The sequence below is a fragment of the Leopardus geoffroyi genome, chromosome D2 (genome assembly GCF_018350155.1).
Source record: "Leopardus geoffroyi isolate Oge1 chromosome D2, O.geoffroyi_Oge1_pat1.0, whole genome shotgun sequence".
NCBI lineage: Eukaryota > Metazoa > Chordata > Mammalia > Carnivora > Felidae > Leopardus > Leopardus geoffroyi.
Genome location: NC_059334.1, coordinates 61,558,540 through 61,574,832, shown reverse-complemented (window position 1 = coordinate 61,574,832; position 16,293 = coordinate 61,558,540). Strand labels below are relative to the sequence as shown.

At 43.4% G+C, this 16,293-nt stretch overlaps 1 protein-coding gene across 3 annotated transcripts in view; it reads right to left on the bottom strand.

Annotated features, from left to right (window-relative positions):
• Positions 1-16,293, bottom strand: part of WBP1L (WW domain binding protein 1 like) — a 60,660-nt gene that overhangs the window by 39,411 nt on the left and 4,956 nt on the right. Inside the window, exon 1 of one of the 3 annotated variants that reach the window (XM_045438743.1) lies at positions 8,176-8,220. The exons of 1 other annotated variant lie outside the window; for it this stretch is intronic. In XM_045438743.1, the coding sequence (XP_045294699.1) occupies positions 8,176-8,205 (30 nt within the window). In that variant the 5' untranslated portion in view covers positions 8,206-8,220. Of the gene's footprint in view, positions 1-5,281; positions 6,599-8,175; positions 8,221-16,293 lie in introns of those variants that run through there. One more of the 3 variants, XM_045438742.1, reaches the window with a different exon arrangement.

Genomic DNA, 16,293 nt, shown 5'->3' with positions numbered 1-16,293 from the left:
CTATTCACCGAACTCCTCCACAGGAGTGGCACTGTGCTGGGCACGACCCAGGTACATCAGAAATGACTCTTTACAAATTAGCATCTCTCACCCCCACCTCGGATAATAAATTAGCAGTACACAACACTTACAGCGTGGTGTGTTGCCAAAAGTACTTTTCGATCGTTAGTGAGTCCAGCCGGACACACGATGTGCTTGCTGCAGGTCTCCCACTGATGGTCAAGGTTGCACTGACTTTCCTGACAAGGAAATGAATGAGCCAGGCAAGCTGAGCCATTTCCTGGAGGCTCGGGGAAAAAGACTGAATCGCAGCCTCATTGCTACGGACAAGAGAAGAGGAGTGATGTGTGGAGAGAAGCAGCTTCTGCTGCTGCAGGTGTTTCGGGACTAGGAAGCCATTCTTCAGCAAACGTGTATTGTCAAGACACAGCCACAGAGGCTATCACATATGCCTGGCTCCCACCCTCACACACAGGCCAAATCAGCAGACAGGAGAACAAGAGACAGGCAGGCCTGGGTATCAAGGCACAGCTTTCAACACCCTCCTTTCATTTCCTCAGTTCCCTGGCAACCACTGACCACCACAAAACGCATGCAGCATTATGACTTTTGTTAGCCAAACTGGAGGAAAGGGCATCCGCAGCCCTTTGTGGGTAATGCTGGTCTGAACTTAACCTCGTAAGATAGTGTGGCACCTCAATTCTCTGGAAAGAGTACCATGGCGTTAGTGTACTTATTCATTCATTCCATGCCTACTGAACACCCACAAATGTGCCAGGCACTGTTCTAGGTGCTGGGGACACCACCAGGAGCAAAATACTCAAGGGCCCTTGGTCTGATGGGCTATGAAAACATTCCACATTTCTGAATAATATTCAGCAGCAGTGATCTCTGGATAAGTGCAATTGCAGCAAAATTACTAGAAATCCAAAAATAATTTTGTAAAAGTTCAATCTAAATTATCAAAATTGCATCATAGGCTTCCCGATTTTCCCCTAATGAATCATCTTCCTTTTATGGATGTAACCCAAAGCAGTGTTTCTAATCAGGAGCTGTCTACTTTTATCTTCTTGTAAGATTATAAAATCCTGTGTATAAGGCAGTATTAAACTCAATGCATTACACCTAGCACAGTATCACATACTCCAACAAAGTGATTGCTGATCATGACTCCTTTCTCACTAATCTCCTAATCCTTGCCTCCTGCCCTTTGCTGACTAATCCTCATTGAGCACTGAGATTTGGGGGAGGTGAGAAGAAAAAGAGATTGAACTGACAAATGTGGGCATCCCCAGGAAGGCAAGTTCACTTTTTGCCAAGTTACCACAACTCAGTGACAAAGTAGTCAGCCTTTGGATTTCAGAAGCCAGATGATCATCAGCAATTTCTACTAGTCTGGGAAAAAAGGGGTTATTTTTTTTTTTTACATTTATTTATTTTTGAGAGAGAGAGAGCGCGCATGCATGCGCGCACAAGCGGGGAAGGGGCACAGAAAGGAGACACAGAATCCGAAGCAGGCTCCAGGCTCCGAGCTGTCAGCACAGAGCCGGACGCGGGGCTCGAACTCACAAACCGCGAGATCATGCCCTGAGCTGAAGTTGGACACTCAAACGGACACTCAAACCACTCAAACGACTGAACCACCCAGGTGCCCCAAAAGGAGTTCTTTTGTTATGTAAGTGACCCAGGCTCACACATTATAGACTAAAGGTAAATCAAATCCTTCTACAATTTTAGTCATCTGCCTGACAATGAAGAATCTAATTCAATGCTGAATTCAACAGCTTAAAAGAAAAAAAAAAAAAAAAAAAAAAGGAAGTCACACTAACCAGAATTAAGCAGGATTATGTTGTCAAAATGTTGCAAGTTTAACAACTGTTAATGGCTCCAAGCAATCAATGTCTGAGCCATCCACCATCCTTCCACTGACCAACATTCTCCTCCTCAATTTAGAAACCCCCCAAAGATAGTAATGCTGAAACCCTTTGGATTCTGATTAATTTATTATTTAAGAAGACATACTACAACAGTGGATATACGCATGGCTAATGGAATTCATCCTTTCACTGCAGTTGATTTAGGAATCTTTTGGCAATGTTTTTCTAGGCAGCCTATACATTTATAATCTTTAAATTCTGGGATGGAGGTGGGGAGAGTTCTTTTTTCAGTACTGACAATGAGCCAGACTCTGTACTCAGAACTCCATTTAACCCACATCTCACTTAACAACCACAATAAACTTATGATGTAGGTATTACCCCTGTTCAGTTGTAGAAGCCGAGACATATGGACACCTTGCCCCAGGTCACACAGCTGGCCATGAGAGAGTAAGGATTTGAATTAAGTCTCTAGCTCCAAAGGCTCTTTCCTTGACAATAATAAAGGAGTCATGATACTAGGCCAAAAGTTACCAATGGGGCAAACACCAGAACTGAGGGTCAGCTGAACACTGAGCAGACATGCAGATCCTGGTCAGTGCCCCAGAACCTTGTTTTATTTTATTTTTAATTTTTTAATGTTTATTTGTTTTTTTGAGAGACAGAGAGAGAGTGAGAGAGAGAGAGAGAAGGCGAGGGTGAGAGAGGGAGGGGCAGAGAAAGAGGGAGACACAGAATCCGAAGCAGGCTTCAGGCACTCAGCTGTCAGGAAGGGGCTTGAACTCACAAACTGCCAGATCATGACCTGAGGCAAAGTCGGGACGCCAAAGTTCAGCCACCCAAGCGCCGCCCCCTCCCACCCCCAGAACCTTGTTTTAGAAGACTGACACACCAGTTCAGGCAGTGGTATTCTGGAACACGGACAATGCCCTTAGGCCCCAGTCACCCATTCTGGCCCTCTTCGGAGCCAGAGTTCTAGGAGGTGAGTGACTGGGAAAGCCCTAAAGTTCTCATCCGTTCCCAGGACACAAATGGGCTCCATGCAAGGAGCAACGTGGAACAGAAGACCTTTCATGCCTTGGATCTCAGGTAGCCTGGGGAACTGTTCCCACACCGTGTCATGGCCCGGATGAGGCTGAAGGAGACTAGGGCTGAGAGTGCGGGGTTTCTAATTTCACAATCAAGGAATGTGAAGAAAGGGTTTTGTCAGAACAGGACAGCAACTGCCAGGTTTCTAGGATAGGAGATAATCTCCAGACCTAAGGCCGTTTTTACTTCCAGGAGTTTTGGAGCAGAGGCTGCTAGGCAGACACAGAACATCTAAGATGAGAGATCATTCTTATCTTTCTCAGGCTGGGCATAGGCACGTTTAAATGCCTTCCAGTTTGGACTCAAAAACAACAACAACAACAAAAACCCAACAACAACAAAAAACAAAACAAAGCACAAAACCAACAAAACCCCCAGAAGCAGATACAAGCTCCAAGCCTAAACCATGTGAGTGCCACAAGAAAAGTCCAACCAAGGCATGTCATGGATGTGAGGCTGGGCATCAGTAAAAGGATCCTGAAGTAATTACTTTGGGGAATGCCATGGGAAGCATTCCAAACCCAAAACAAAGATTTGCAGAACTTTGCCAAATAGAAATGCTAAGGACTGCTTAGCTGCCAGAAACCAAGAACATTAGCTTATCTGTGTCCTGGGGCTGGACAAAGGCAGACGTGTAGCAGGCCTGCTGAGACAAGAAAACACACCTTTCCTGGTTTCTGACTAGGACAAGGAGTTCTACAAGTCACAGGGCTTGTAGGGGTGCCTTGTAGGGTGTCTATGGATGTAGGGGTGGCTGGCTGGTTCAGTCGGAAGAGCACACGACTCTTGATCTCAGGGTCTTGAGTTTGAGCCCCACACTGGCCATAAACACTACTTAAAAAAAAATTAAAAAACAAAACAAAACAAAACAAAACAAACCTATGGCTGCTTTCCCACTATTGAGAGCCTTCCCAGGAAGACAGCTGGGCAAACAGCTCTTAACTATAGTATGCAATCACTTGCTAAACATCAAATGATACATTTCAGAGAGGGAGTACTCTAATGTATGTTGCTATCTCATTCCTTACAGGTGAAAACCGGGAACTTCAGTGAAGTTAGGTAACTCATTCAAGGACACACAGCTCATAGGCAGTGGAGCTAGCAATTCAACCAGGACTGTGTTACTCAAAAATGGCTTGAACATGCATGGTGACGGTATTTGGATATTGTAGTCATCACTTGCACCTCATTAGTGACCCAGAAAGTCACAGTCACATCCAGCCACCCTGGCTGTCGCAGCGGGATGAGGAGGATGCACTCTTGGCTGAACTCGTCTGGCCCTGGAGGGGCTCTCCGCCCCTCCCCAGCTCACGCTCTTTTTCTCTCAAACATAAACATGAAAAAAGAAGAGAGAGACAGAGATTCGGGTACTAAAATAACATGTACGGTAGGGGTAGGAAGAGGAGCATGGTAAGCAGAGCCAAGTATAGCCCAAAACGTGGAAACAAGGACACATGGGGCATCTGAGAAAGGCACAAGATGGGGCAGAGAGTGGCTGGAGGGAGAAGGTAGAGGCCCCACACACGCTGTGTCTTCGCAGAGTACCTCTGACCAGCACATTTGTTCTTTCTGATGACTACGGTAGCGCCATGAATAGCAAGGACAGGAATTTCTAGTTTACATAGTATCTTAGGCTCTCTTTTTGCTTGTTTACATCTTGGAGTTGCTCTTGTTCCCTCTGGGGGTGGAGGAGGTGGAGGGGATATACCTATTTCAAAGGTCTATTAAATAGAGAGAGAGAAATAAAAGAAGCAGAAGGGGATGATGGAATCTCAAGAAAATTCCTCTAGGTAGTTAAGCTCTGACCCAGCTATCTTGTCTGAGAAAAAAAAAGAAAGAGAGAAAGTAGCAGAAGCTGAAACCAGTTTAACAACAGCGTCCTAAGATTTCTGGCTTTCCTCCCCCCCAACAAGCAAATCCTACTGTGTTGACAATCAATCACTCCACAAATATTTATTGCCTTCCTAAATGGACATTTACTGCCTTCTCCGGAAGAGTGCAGGGGTCTCTGAAACTCACCGCTGTCACTGAGTTAATGGGCTGCCACTGGATCTGCAACTCCAGCTTTATCAAGTACAACAGCAGCCTTGTTTGTTTTTGTACCGAAATGCCAGATTCGTTTTTCCTGCCCTGAAAACAGTTCAACCCAAACTAAACCAGCAAGGAACCAAGAATTACATGCAAATCAGCACGCTCTGGCTCGCTGCTGTCTCCCCACCCACCCCCCCAACACGTTTCATGTCTCTTCCCAAACCGCTCTCTAAACTGAAGACTGGAATAAGAACAAAATGAGGGACAAGGGTCACATCCAGTACCTGATCACACTCAGATGTAACTCCATTAGGAAAATTAGTCTTCAAGGTCTCCACTAAATCTGATTTCATCTTTCCCTTTTGTTGCAACTTTGAGCAAAACAAAGAGAGATGGGATCCACTTCAGGCAGGAACACGGCTGCAATGGTGGCAGGTCCACAGAAAGGGCTAACAGCAAAGTCCTTTTATTAAAGGCACCTCAACTCTGAGTCCCGGAAGTAGCTCATCGGGCCCTCTAGATGCAAGGTCGTAAGAGTGATTATTCGCACTGTCCAAACAGAGACCATCTTGGTTGTGGAAAATCCGCCCACTCTTTTATGTGCTCATAAGCTCAGCAAAATGATTTATTCTCAGGCCTAACTCCTCCTCTAAAGTAGAAGCAACTTAAAGGCAAGAGGTCTTTCACTTCTGTGTCCTTCAGAATACCAAGCGATGCCTTGCACTAAGTAGGCCCTCAAAAAAGACTGGTACATGGATAAATAGACATATGACTAAAGAGAAGATTGTAACAATGAAGCTAATACAGCTGGATCCCCAGACAGTAGCGCGGGTGACATTTTCCTGGTCACGGAAACCCAATAAACAGCTAAGAGATCGGGAGAGCATGTGGATGTGACTGCAAACTCATGAGGTTGGACACAGGGATTGGGAAACCCTTTGTCTCATTATCTGTACATCTATAATTTCTCTGCTGAGGAATTCAAAGCATTTAAGCCATCTCAAAAGCAAAATTCCCTTACTCAAGATAGAACTGGGGCGTGATCTAACCCCATTAGTTTTTCGATTAGGGGGACTGGGCTGAAGCGGCTTCTGGTTCTGTCACTGGTTCTGCCACCGGTTCACCGGATAATTCCATTAAGCAACACCTAAAAGATGCCCTTTTTTTGCATAAAGGATTGTGAAACTTAAGGTCTAGCTGGAAACACAGCTCCTGGCAACATGTCTTCCTTCATTTCCTGGATCTTACGTAAATTACATATCACCTCCTCTCTCCTTAGGCGATTTGATAACCAATCTACTCCAGGTCTAAGAGTTCATGGTCAAAAGCATCAGAAGAAAACATTGAGACAATTTATGCCTCCCATAAGTTGCAGGGGAGTGGAAAAGCTTCTGGAACATACATATCCACGCCCCAAGTAAAATGATGACTAAGGGTGGTAAAACTGGAGAGGGTATCACAGCAGATAAATCCTCTGGTCCTTTCGTCATATAATGCCTGACCACAGGCCACACCTGAACCCGGTACTCCCAGGCCACAGAGAGTAAGGCAACATGGATGACAATAGTAAGTGACTCTACTTCAAAACCACCTTGACCCAAGGGTCCAAACCATGGAGCACTAGAGCAAAGCGGAAGTAGGCAGAGATACGCTACAATACAGGCCTAAAGCTTAGGAAGAGAAAAGCTACAAGTGCCTTTGAGAAAGCATCCCCCATCATGGCAAGAAGGAAAGTCAGTGCAAGCCACAGGCCCTTCCTGAAAAAAATTAGCAGGCACCCGTATCTTTGTACTTATATCCATTGTTCCAAAGTCCTTCACTTTATTCAAGATGCACATTCCGGACAAGGTGTTCTCAATACTGAAGAAAAGGTGGCGCTAAGCGCCGAAAGACACAATAAATCATCATCCTTGTAGAATTCAAGGTTTATAAACTACTTTCACATCCATTTTAGTTGTTCCTTACATCAGTTGTTAATAGGGCTAGACAGGGGCACCTGGGTGGCTCAGTCGGTTAAGCGGCCGGCTTCGGCTCAGGTCATGATCTCACAGTCTGTGAGTTCGAGCCCCGCGTCGGGCTCTGTGCTGACAGCTCAGAGCCTGGAGCCTGCTTCAGATTCTGTGTCTCCCTCTCCCTCTGACCCTCCCTCATTCATGCTCTGTCTCTCTCTGTCTCAAAAATAAACATTAAAAAAAATTTTTTTTAAAAACTGGGCTAGACAGTTTTTACTATCCCCACTTGCCAGACAATACAGGGAATGTCTGAAAACGTGCACTGACCTAAGACCAGCCTTCAAGTTTCCTTCCTTCCTTCTTTCTTTATTTTTCTTCTTTTTTTCTTTTTAACATTTACTTGTTTTTGAGAGACAGAGAGACAGAGTGCAATCAGGGGAGGGGCAGAGAGAGAGGGAGACATAGAATCGAAAGCAGGCTCCAGGCAATGAGCTGTCAGCACAGAGCCCAAGATGGGACTCGAACCCACGAACTGTGAGATCATGACCTGAACTGAAGTCAGGTACTTAACCGACTGAGCCACCCAGGCGCCCCTCTCTTTTTTTTTTTAAAGCAAGCTCCACACCCAGTGCGGAGCCCAATGTGGACTTGAACTCACAACCCTGAGATCACGACCTGAGCTGAGATTGAGTCAGACACTTAACTGACTGAGCCACCCAGGTGCCCCCGGACTTAGGGTTTCTGACTGAAGGGACAGAGGTCTTCCCATGGAACCTCAGTGAGTAACACTACCCAAGGGGAGATTTTCCTTTAAACTAGACTCTGTTGGGGCTCTGGCATTCTCCTGTGCTACCACCTATTCTCCTGACCCTAGATCAATTGCTTAACTTCTCTGAGATGGCTGCTTACCTTGATCAGCACTGTCCAGAGACGGTTCCAAGGCAGCCATTTCTGCGATAAGGGGCCCATGTGGTCAAAGAAGCCTGCCATCTCTCTTGGAGACTCACGATGCATGGGCTTTACAGTTAAGCCTGTGAGGAGTCTCACAGTTAAGAAGACTGTTCAACCTGAAATCTCCTACACTTCAAACAGCACAGCCTTTCTTTCTTACTGAGCATCTGTTCATAGCATCATTATCACTATGGTATCTGTCAGCCTCCAAATCCTATGTTCCATTTCTCCCTCAGCAGCTTTGCTCATCTGCTATGAACCCCCCAGTACTGTACCTTGAGGGCAGGCATAGTCAGCCAGGCCATGAGGGGACATGCGGCTTAGGCCCCTGGAGAGGTGAAAGAGGAGAAAATGAGCTGACAGGTCTCCTCATTTTCCCAAGTTTCTCTGAACATTTGTGCAATCTCAGATAAGAGTAGGATTTTCCCCCAATTCTCCCTACACTAGAAATTGAGGGCAAAAGTCCTAAGTTAATCTTTCACTTTACACACTGGGGAGAGGTTAGAAACGGATATCCACCGTGACAAGATGACAAAGAAGTTTTGAAGGGGGGGAAAAAGGGTTTGCCATGACCGTAACTCCACCACAAGACCTGGTCAAGTGAAAGCTGTAGCTGGAAGAACACCTCTGACACCCACAGGACTGAAGGGTGTTCGTGGGGAACAACTTTTTTTAAAGCAGTGGAATGCTTTGTGAGGACTGGTTACTTACGAAAACTGAAGAACTGTCACATATTAGCTGAATTTTCTAAGTGGCATTTTTACCTCCAGATCTAATTTAAATTCTCACGTGCAAGAGTCCATCCTATAACACTAAGCAATTATTGTCAATTTTTTAGGGTGTAAAATGGTATGGTGGTTATGTTGAGCAACAAAATTCTTTTATCTTTTAGAGAATCAAATGGAACTCTTCATGGCCAAAATGATATGAAGTCGGCAGTCTTCTTCAAAATAACTTCACTGGGCATGAATGGAAGTGAAAATAGATATAGGCAAAACAAGACAGGCCACGACAAGAAATGGCTGAAGTTGGGTGATGGGAACACGGGGGTTCATTACACCATTCTCTTTATTTTCGTACATGCTCAAAACTTTCCATAAAAAAGGTATCTAATGGATTCTATTCTAAACAGTGTCTGCTCTTGACCCAAAGTAATATTAAGCTTTACAGAGCAATTGAAAGAACTAAGGAATACCAAAAGGTCAAGTGATGAAAGAAAAAAAATAGATAAACTGGACTTCCCCCAAATGAAAAACAATTGTGCTTCAAAGGACACCATCAAGAAAGTGAAAAACAAAACAAAACAGAAACTACTGAATGGGAAAAATATTTGCTAATCATTTATCTGATAAGGGACTCATATAGATTCTTAACTGTGAGACTCCTCAGAGGCTTAACTGTAAAAGCACACTCATTGTGACTCTCCAAGAGAGAAGGCAGACTTCTTTGGCCACATGGGCCCCTTATCACACAAATGGCTGCCTCAAAGCCTTCTCTGGGCAATGCTGATAGGAGGAAGCAGCCAACTCAGAGAAGTTAAGCAACTGGTCCAGGGTCATGAGAATAGGTGATAGCATGGTAGAAAGCCAGAGCCCCAGGAAAGTCTAATTTAAAGGAAAATCCCCTCAACAGTCACTCACTGGGATTCCATAAGAAGACTTGTTTCCCTTTAGTCTGAAAAGGGACTCTAAAATGGGCAAAGAATTAAACAGACATTTCTCCAAAGAAAATGCACAAATGGTCAATAAGAACATGAAAAGATGTTCCACATCACTAGTCATTAGGGAAATGCAAATCAAAACCAAAATGAGATACTGCTTCACACCCATTAGGATGGTTATGATGAGAAAAGGCAGATAATAACAAGCGTTGGAGACAATGTAGAAAAATTGGAACCCTCATAATTGCTAGTGGGGAATGTAACATGGTACAGCCACTTTGGAAAACAGTCTGGCAGTTCTTGAAAAAAACTGACACAGAGTTCTCACATGACCAGCAATTCTACTCCTAGGTATATCCTAAGAAAAGTGAAAACATATGTCAACACAAAAATTTGTATACCAATGTTCATAGCATTATTCATAAAAGCCCAAAAGTGGAAAAAGCCCAAATGTCTATGAGTTGACCAATGGATGAATAAAATGTGTTGTACCCATACAATAGAATATTAATGGTAAGGAAGAAAGTACTAACCCATGCTACAACATGGATGAACCCTGAAAACATTATGCTAAGTGAAAGAAGCCATTCACAAAACACTACCTGGTGTCAAGATTCTATTTGCAAGAAATGTCCAAAGTGGGACAATCCACAGGGGTAGAAATAGATTAGTGGGTAGTAGACTGGGGTTCGGGGGGTCTTTGGAAGGGAACTAACTGATATAGGGTTTCTTTTTGGGATGATGAAAATGTTCTGTTGGGTTGTTTTTGGGTTTTGTTTTGTTTTGTTTTGGGGGGGGGGGGGGAGAGTGCACACATGCACACGAGCAGAGAAGGGGCAGAAGGAGAGAGAGAGATTCCTAAGCAGGCTCTATGCTTAGCATGGGCCCAACACAGGGCTCAATTCCATGACTCTGGGATCATGACCTGAGCCAAAATCAAGAGTCTGACACTCACCCGACTGAGCCACCCAGGCTCCCCGAAAACGTTCGGAAATAGATAGTGGTGACAGCGGCCAAATCTTGTGAACATGCTAAAAAACAATGCATTATACACTCTAAGAGGGTGAACTGTACAGTAGGTGAATTGTAGTTCAATAAAGCTGTTATTTTTTTTTTTTTAAAGCCTCAGAAACCATCCTCACCTCAGAACAGGAAGTACAGTACACCTCGGGACAGGACGCTGTGTGCAGAGAGCATACAGACCTGCATGTGGTCTAGCACTGCGGTCAGAGCGGGTGTCCAACTGCAACTCCCACACCCAAGGCAAGGCACACTTCTTTGCTGGTGGTGACCCCACGCTTCCTCATTCAGGAGGGCACAGTGATGTACAAAACAGGATAATAGTGTATATTCCAACTTACCTGCTCTAAGAATAAACAACTTCATACTTATCATTAGAAAACAATTGGTGGGGGCGCCTGGGTGGCTCAGTCGGTTAAGCGTCCGACTTCGGCTCAGGTCACAATCTCACAGTTCGTGAGTTCGAGCCCCGCGTCGGGCTCTGTGCTGACAGCTCAGAGCCTGGAGCCTGTTTCAGATTCTGTGTCTCCCTCTCTCTGGCCCTCCCCCGTTCATGCTCTGTCTCTCTCTGTCTCAAAAATAAATAAACGTTAAAAAAAAAAAAAAAAGTAAAAAAAAAAAGTAAACAATTGGTGGAAAAACACCTCTCATCAGACTGCCAAGGCTGGTGATACGAAGTCACATGCCTTTTGGAGTAGGGGCTTACTAAAATATACTCTTAAATTCCTCCACTGGAAACAGATCTTGGGTCAGTCAGGGGATAAGAAGCTTTAACGCCTCCCAAAGCTTTAAAAATAAAAATAAAAATATTAATAATAAAATTAAATAATTAAATAATTAAGTTATTAAATAATAAAAATTAAATTATATGTAATACTAATAATTAAATATTATTATTATTATATAGGCTAATATTTACCAATTACTATGTAGCAGGCACCGTTCTAAGTGCTCTATAAGTACTAACCCAATTTATAAGTACAATAACTCAATTAACCCGCACAGTAACCCTATAAGCTAGGGGTTATTATCCCATTTTACAGATGAGGAAACTGAGTCAATTAACTAGCCTAAGGGTATATGGAGGCAGTGTGGCTCCAGAGTCTGCACTCTCAGTGAAGATACTTCCAAGTATCCCTTCTCCTAGGATGACTGCCACGAAAGGGTGGTTGGTTAGACTTGTGTGCCACACAGCAACTGGCAAACGGTTCCAAGCCACCTGCCTGACATCTTCCAGGGGACTATAAACCACTTCCTTCAGCACCTGAGCAGGCATAGCTATGCTTCTCCAGCTCCAGGTACACTGCTCTAGAGTGAATTCTGTTCCACAGCACACAGGGAGGAGACTGGAAGCTTAGCAAATCAGAGACCTATATAAGGCTTTCGAGAAAGAAAACTGAAATGTACCCCACGTGCCTGTGTTGTCAGAAGGCACATCTTCTAGAATATGCAGAGGGCACAGATGAAGAAATGCTGCTTACACATGTGTGGGGAAATGAGCCCTTGAATACCCTACTGATGGGGCTATAAACTCATACAACCACCCTGGAGAGCAATGTGGCACTATCGACCCAAAATTTCAAATGTACATACCCTACAACCCCACAATCCTCAATTCCACTTCTAGAAATCTAGCACAACTGCAGGAAGAAATATATATATAACGATGTTCACTACGACACTGTGTGAAATCATAAAAATGGATACAATGTATGTTCATCTATGAAGGAGTAATTAACTAAATCATGGTCTAAAGCAATTAACATATAGGTAATTTTTTAAAAGTCAGAGGTATATATGCAATATAGAAAGAAGTCCATGAAGGATGAAAAAAAATGCATGTTGTAAAGTACCACATATAAAGTACGCCATTTTTGTTTTAAAAACAAATGAAGGAGCGCCTGGGTGGCTGAGTCGGTTAAGCATCCGACTTTGGCTCAGATCATGATCTCAAGAGTTCATGGGTTTGAGCCCCGCATTGGGCTCTTTGCTGTCAGTGCTGAGACAGCTTTGGATCCTCTATGCCCCCCTCTCTCTGTCCCTCCCCCACTCTCACGCGCACACACGCATGCGTGCGCTGCGCTCTCTCTCTCTCTCTCAAAAATAAACATTAGAACATATATATATAAAACAAAAAAATAAAAACAAATGAAAAAATAAGGAACACCATCCGTTAATAATTTTGTTTATATATAGAAGTTAATTACATACATGTGAACTATTACTATATCTATAAACATTCAGCATAAGCATAAAACCCACCCAAAACACACACCAAACCATAAACTTTCACTTTTTACTCTAAGCATTTTTGTCTGTAAGTATACCATTGTTACGAGTATGTGTTATTTTTGTGTAATTAAAAACTGATGTGAAAACGTAAAAGGCACCTTAAAGCTCAAAGAAAAGCAGCAATCAGGTCTAAGGAAGGAAAATGGAAAGAAAGCCATAGTGGTCCTTATGCCAAATCAGACTGGTACAGGTTTTCTGCTTTCCCCCAAATCCCTGCAAACACAGCAAGGAGATTTGCATATTTAAAGACAAAGGACCCAAATAAAAAGAAAGAAGTACACAGGAAGAATTTCTCACACTGTTCAATTCTATAGTCAAATCCCAAAGAGCTACAATGCTCCACCATCTCAGTGTAGAAAGCCAAATATTAACCTTCTCTCCCAAATAAACCACTAAGAGGGAAAAATAATTTAGATCTGATCAATAAACTAAGTTGTGGCTTTTCTGTTGTTTCTGTGTTTGGTTGGATTTTAATATAACTGGAGTGAATGGCCAGGTAGAATTTTAGATGAGGAAGATAATTTTGGAAATGGTGAACAAAAAAGCAGCCTGTAGGATTTTGAAAAACATGAATACTTTCTCCACGAACGCATGCCTCTGATCTACAAGAATGTGTAATAACACAGTGTTACAACATAAGATCTGTCTTGCTTGATATTTAAAAATCAAAACAGACATGTTTTTATAGCTTTACTCTAGGATCCACCCTTCCAAGCCACAAGTATCCTTGCAACGTCTTACATTCACTTCTACCTCTTCCAAAACAACTTTAAATTAAATTCTTTAAAACACCTAAGATCATGAATCAAAAGTTAGCCAAGGCACTCTGAGGGCAATGATGGCACCAGGAAGAGACGATACATAGCTCATCTATTTTCCCACAAAACAAAGTATGGAAAGAAAAAAACCAAAAGTAAATAAATCTAAGCTATGGGAATGTAGCTGAGTAAGCGAGAGTATCCCAAAAACCCAGTCCATGCAAGATTGGCGATCTACAAGTCTGAGACCATGACCTACTTTAATTCCCACACTGGGAAAGTCCAAATTTGTATCAACAAGCCACAGAACTCAATAGGATGAAATTTGTTTCCCCTTTCCTCCCTCCCAGGTTGCAATGTTCTGGATTTATTGATATTTCTTTGTTTGTGGTTTCCACATTGCATGCAGTTTTTTTGGCCAGACTTTGCTCCACCTGGTGGAAATACAAAGGATGGTCCAAAAGGGAGGTGCCCATAAGTCAGACCTCAACCTGTCTCTTGTATGCCACCAAGCAGACAGGTCACAAAGACCCACTGTCACTGCTCCCTGTCACTCAGTGGAATCTTAGTGTCTGTGCAGTTATAGTGGGATTGGTGCCCACAACTGGAGTTATAGGGCAAAGAATGAACCCACACCACTGCACCTGGATCCTGATGGTCTCTCAAGCTCCAACAACTTAAGGCAGGGAAGCTAGAGATGCTCTTAGGAGAATGGACGGCCAGGCATTCAAACGGCACTTGGAATTGTTAATCCAAAGCTATCTGAGATACCCACAGTATGCATACAGTGTTGCCGACTAGTGCCCCAAACCCACAGACGAACTGCATCCTGGGGGCTTGAAAGAGAAGGCTTCTCCTGAGGCCACACAGTCACCCTCAGGTCCAGGACTGTCAGCATGTGGCAACCCTGAGAATACCTAATGGTTTCTGCAGGCTGAGTGTGTGACAACAAACCAGTGTTCATGGGGCCGGAAATGAGAGTAAAACCAATACATGGAATGGGAAGAGGAAAAAGTTCTAAGAACATGACTCCGTCCAGATTGGTTATGGAACCATGGAGGACACTGAGAATAGAAAGGAACCGGCCACCAGGCTATCACTGGGGTGAAAACAAACACGTTCTTAAAATGAAACCACAAGGGTAAACCAAAGCAAGAGGAAAGAAAGTTTAAGACTGGGTGAATAAGGGAGGCTCACCCACTTACTGAACCACAAACTAAAAAAAAATCTTTTTTCTCCAAATGTTTGATCTTCTCTGACAAAGCAGGGCCGACTGGCAACATGCTAACAAATCTGAGAGTATCAAGATTCAGGATATTAAAGTTGTCAACTGTCCCACCTAAAATTTGTTGTCAAGGTTATTTCATACACTTTACAAAGCTGTGTTCTCTTTCGTAGGAAGGCTGACCTCAAACCCTGTGATAATGAGCACGAGCTGATATGGGGATAGCAGGTACCACAAAACCAGCGCCTGGCCACCTTGGCACTACTGACATTTTGGACCAGACAATTCTGTTGCAGGGGCGGCGGGGGGGGGGGGGGGGGGGGGGGGGGGTGCTATCCTTTGTTACAGAAGGTTAAGCAGTATCCCTGGCCTTCACCCACTAGCTGCCAGCAGCACTCCCAAGCTTTGACAACCAAACACGTTTCTAGACACTGACAAATGTCCTCAGGAAGGGGCAGAATTATCCCCAATTGAGAACTACTACCCTAAACATACAGGTTCACCATGAACATTTCCTATAGGGACAAAACCAAACTCAGATATAGAACAGAATCAAGGAAGTCACTTTCAAACTCCCCAAATCTCAGCTTCTGAACTTAATTTGAGAGCTGATACTAACTTACCAACAACCAAATGCACCCTGGGGACCACAAATGATAATAGTAGTGATAATTATTCTTGATATTGATACATTATGTCCACCTCACAGCAAATCTATAAGGTATGTACTATTACTGGTCCCACTTTATAGGTGAAGACACTGAGGCACAGAGAAGTTAAAGAACTAGCTCAAGAATAGTAAGTGTAAGAGTCAGGTTTGGATCTCAGGTGGTCTGCCCCAGAGCCTATGATCTCACCACTGTGTTGGACTATACCTCACTACTCCCACACTGGAAAGCTGTTCTATCTGGACTATTAAGCAGTCAGTAGCCACATGTAGCTATTTAGTTTAAATTACTTAAAATTAAATTATCATACCAGTCTTGGAAAACAGGCTTGCAGTTCTTCAACAGGTTACACATAGAGTTACTATATGACCCAGCAATTTCACTGTTAGGTATAAACCCAAGAGAAATGAAAACTTAGGTCTACACACACACACAAAAACTTGCACATGCATGTTCACAGCAACATTATTCAAAGCAGTCCATAAGTGGAAACAGCCCAAATGTCCATCAGTTGACGAATGGATACATTAAATGTGGCCCATTCATATAGCTAAATATTAATTGGCTATAAAAAGGAAAGAAATACTGATACATGCAATGATATACTGATATATTAACACGGGCAAATCTTGAAAACATGATGCTAAGTGAAAGAAGCCAACAGTGTATGGACCACATAGTGTATGATTCCATTTATAAGGAATGTCCAGAATAGGCAAGTCCATAGAGACAGAAAATACATTAGTGGTTGCCAGGGACTGTGGGAGGTA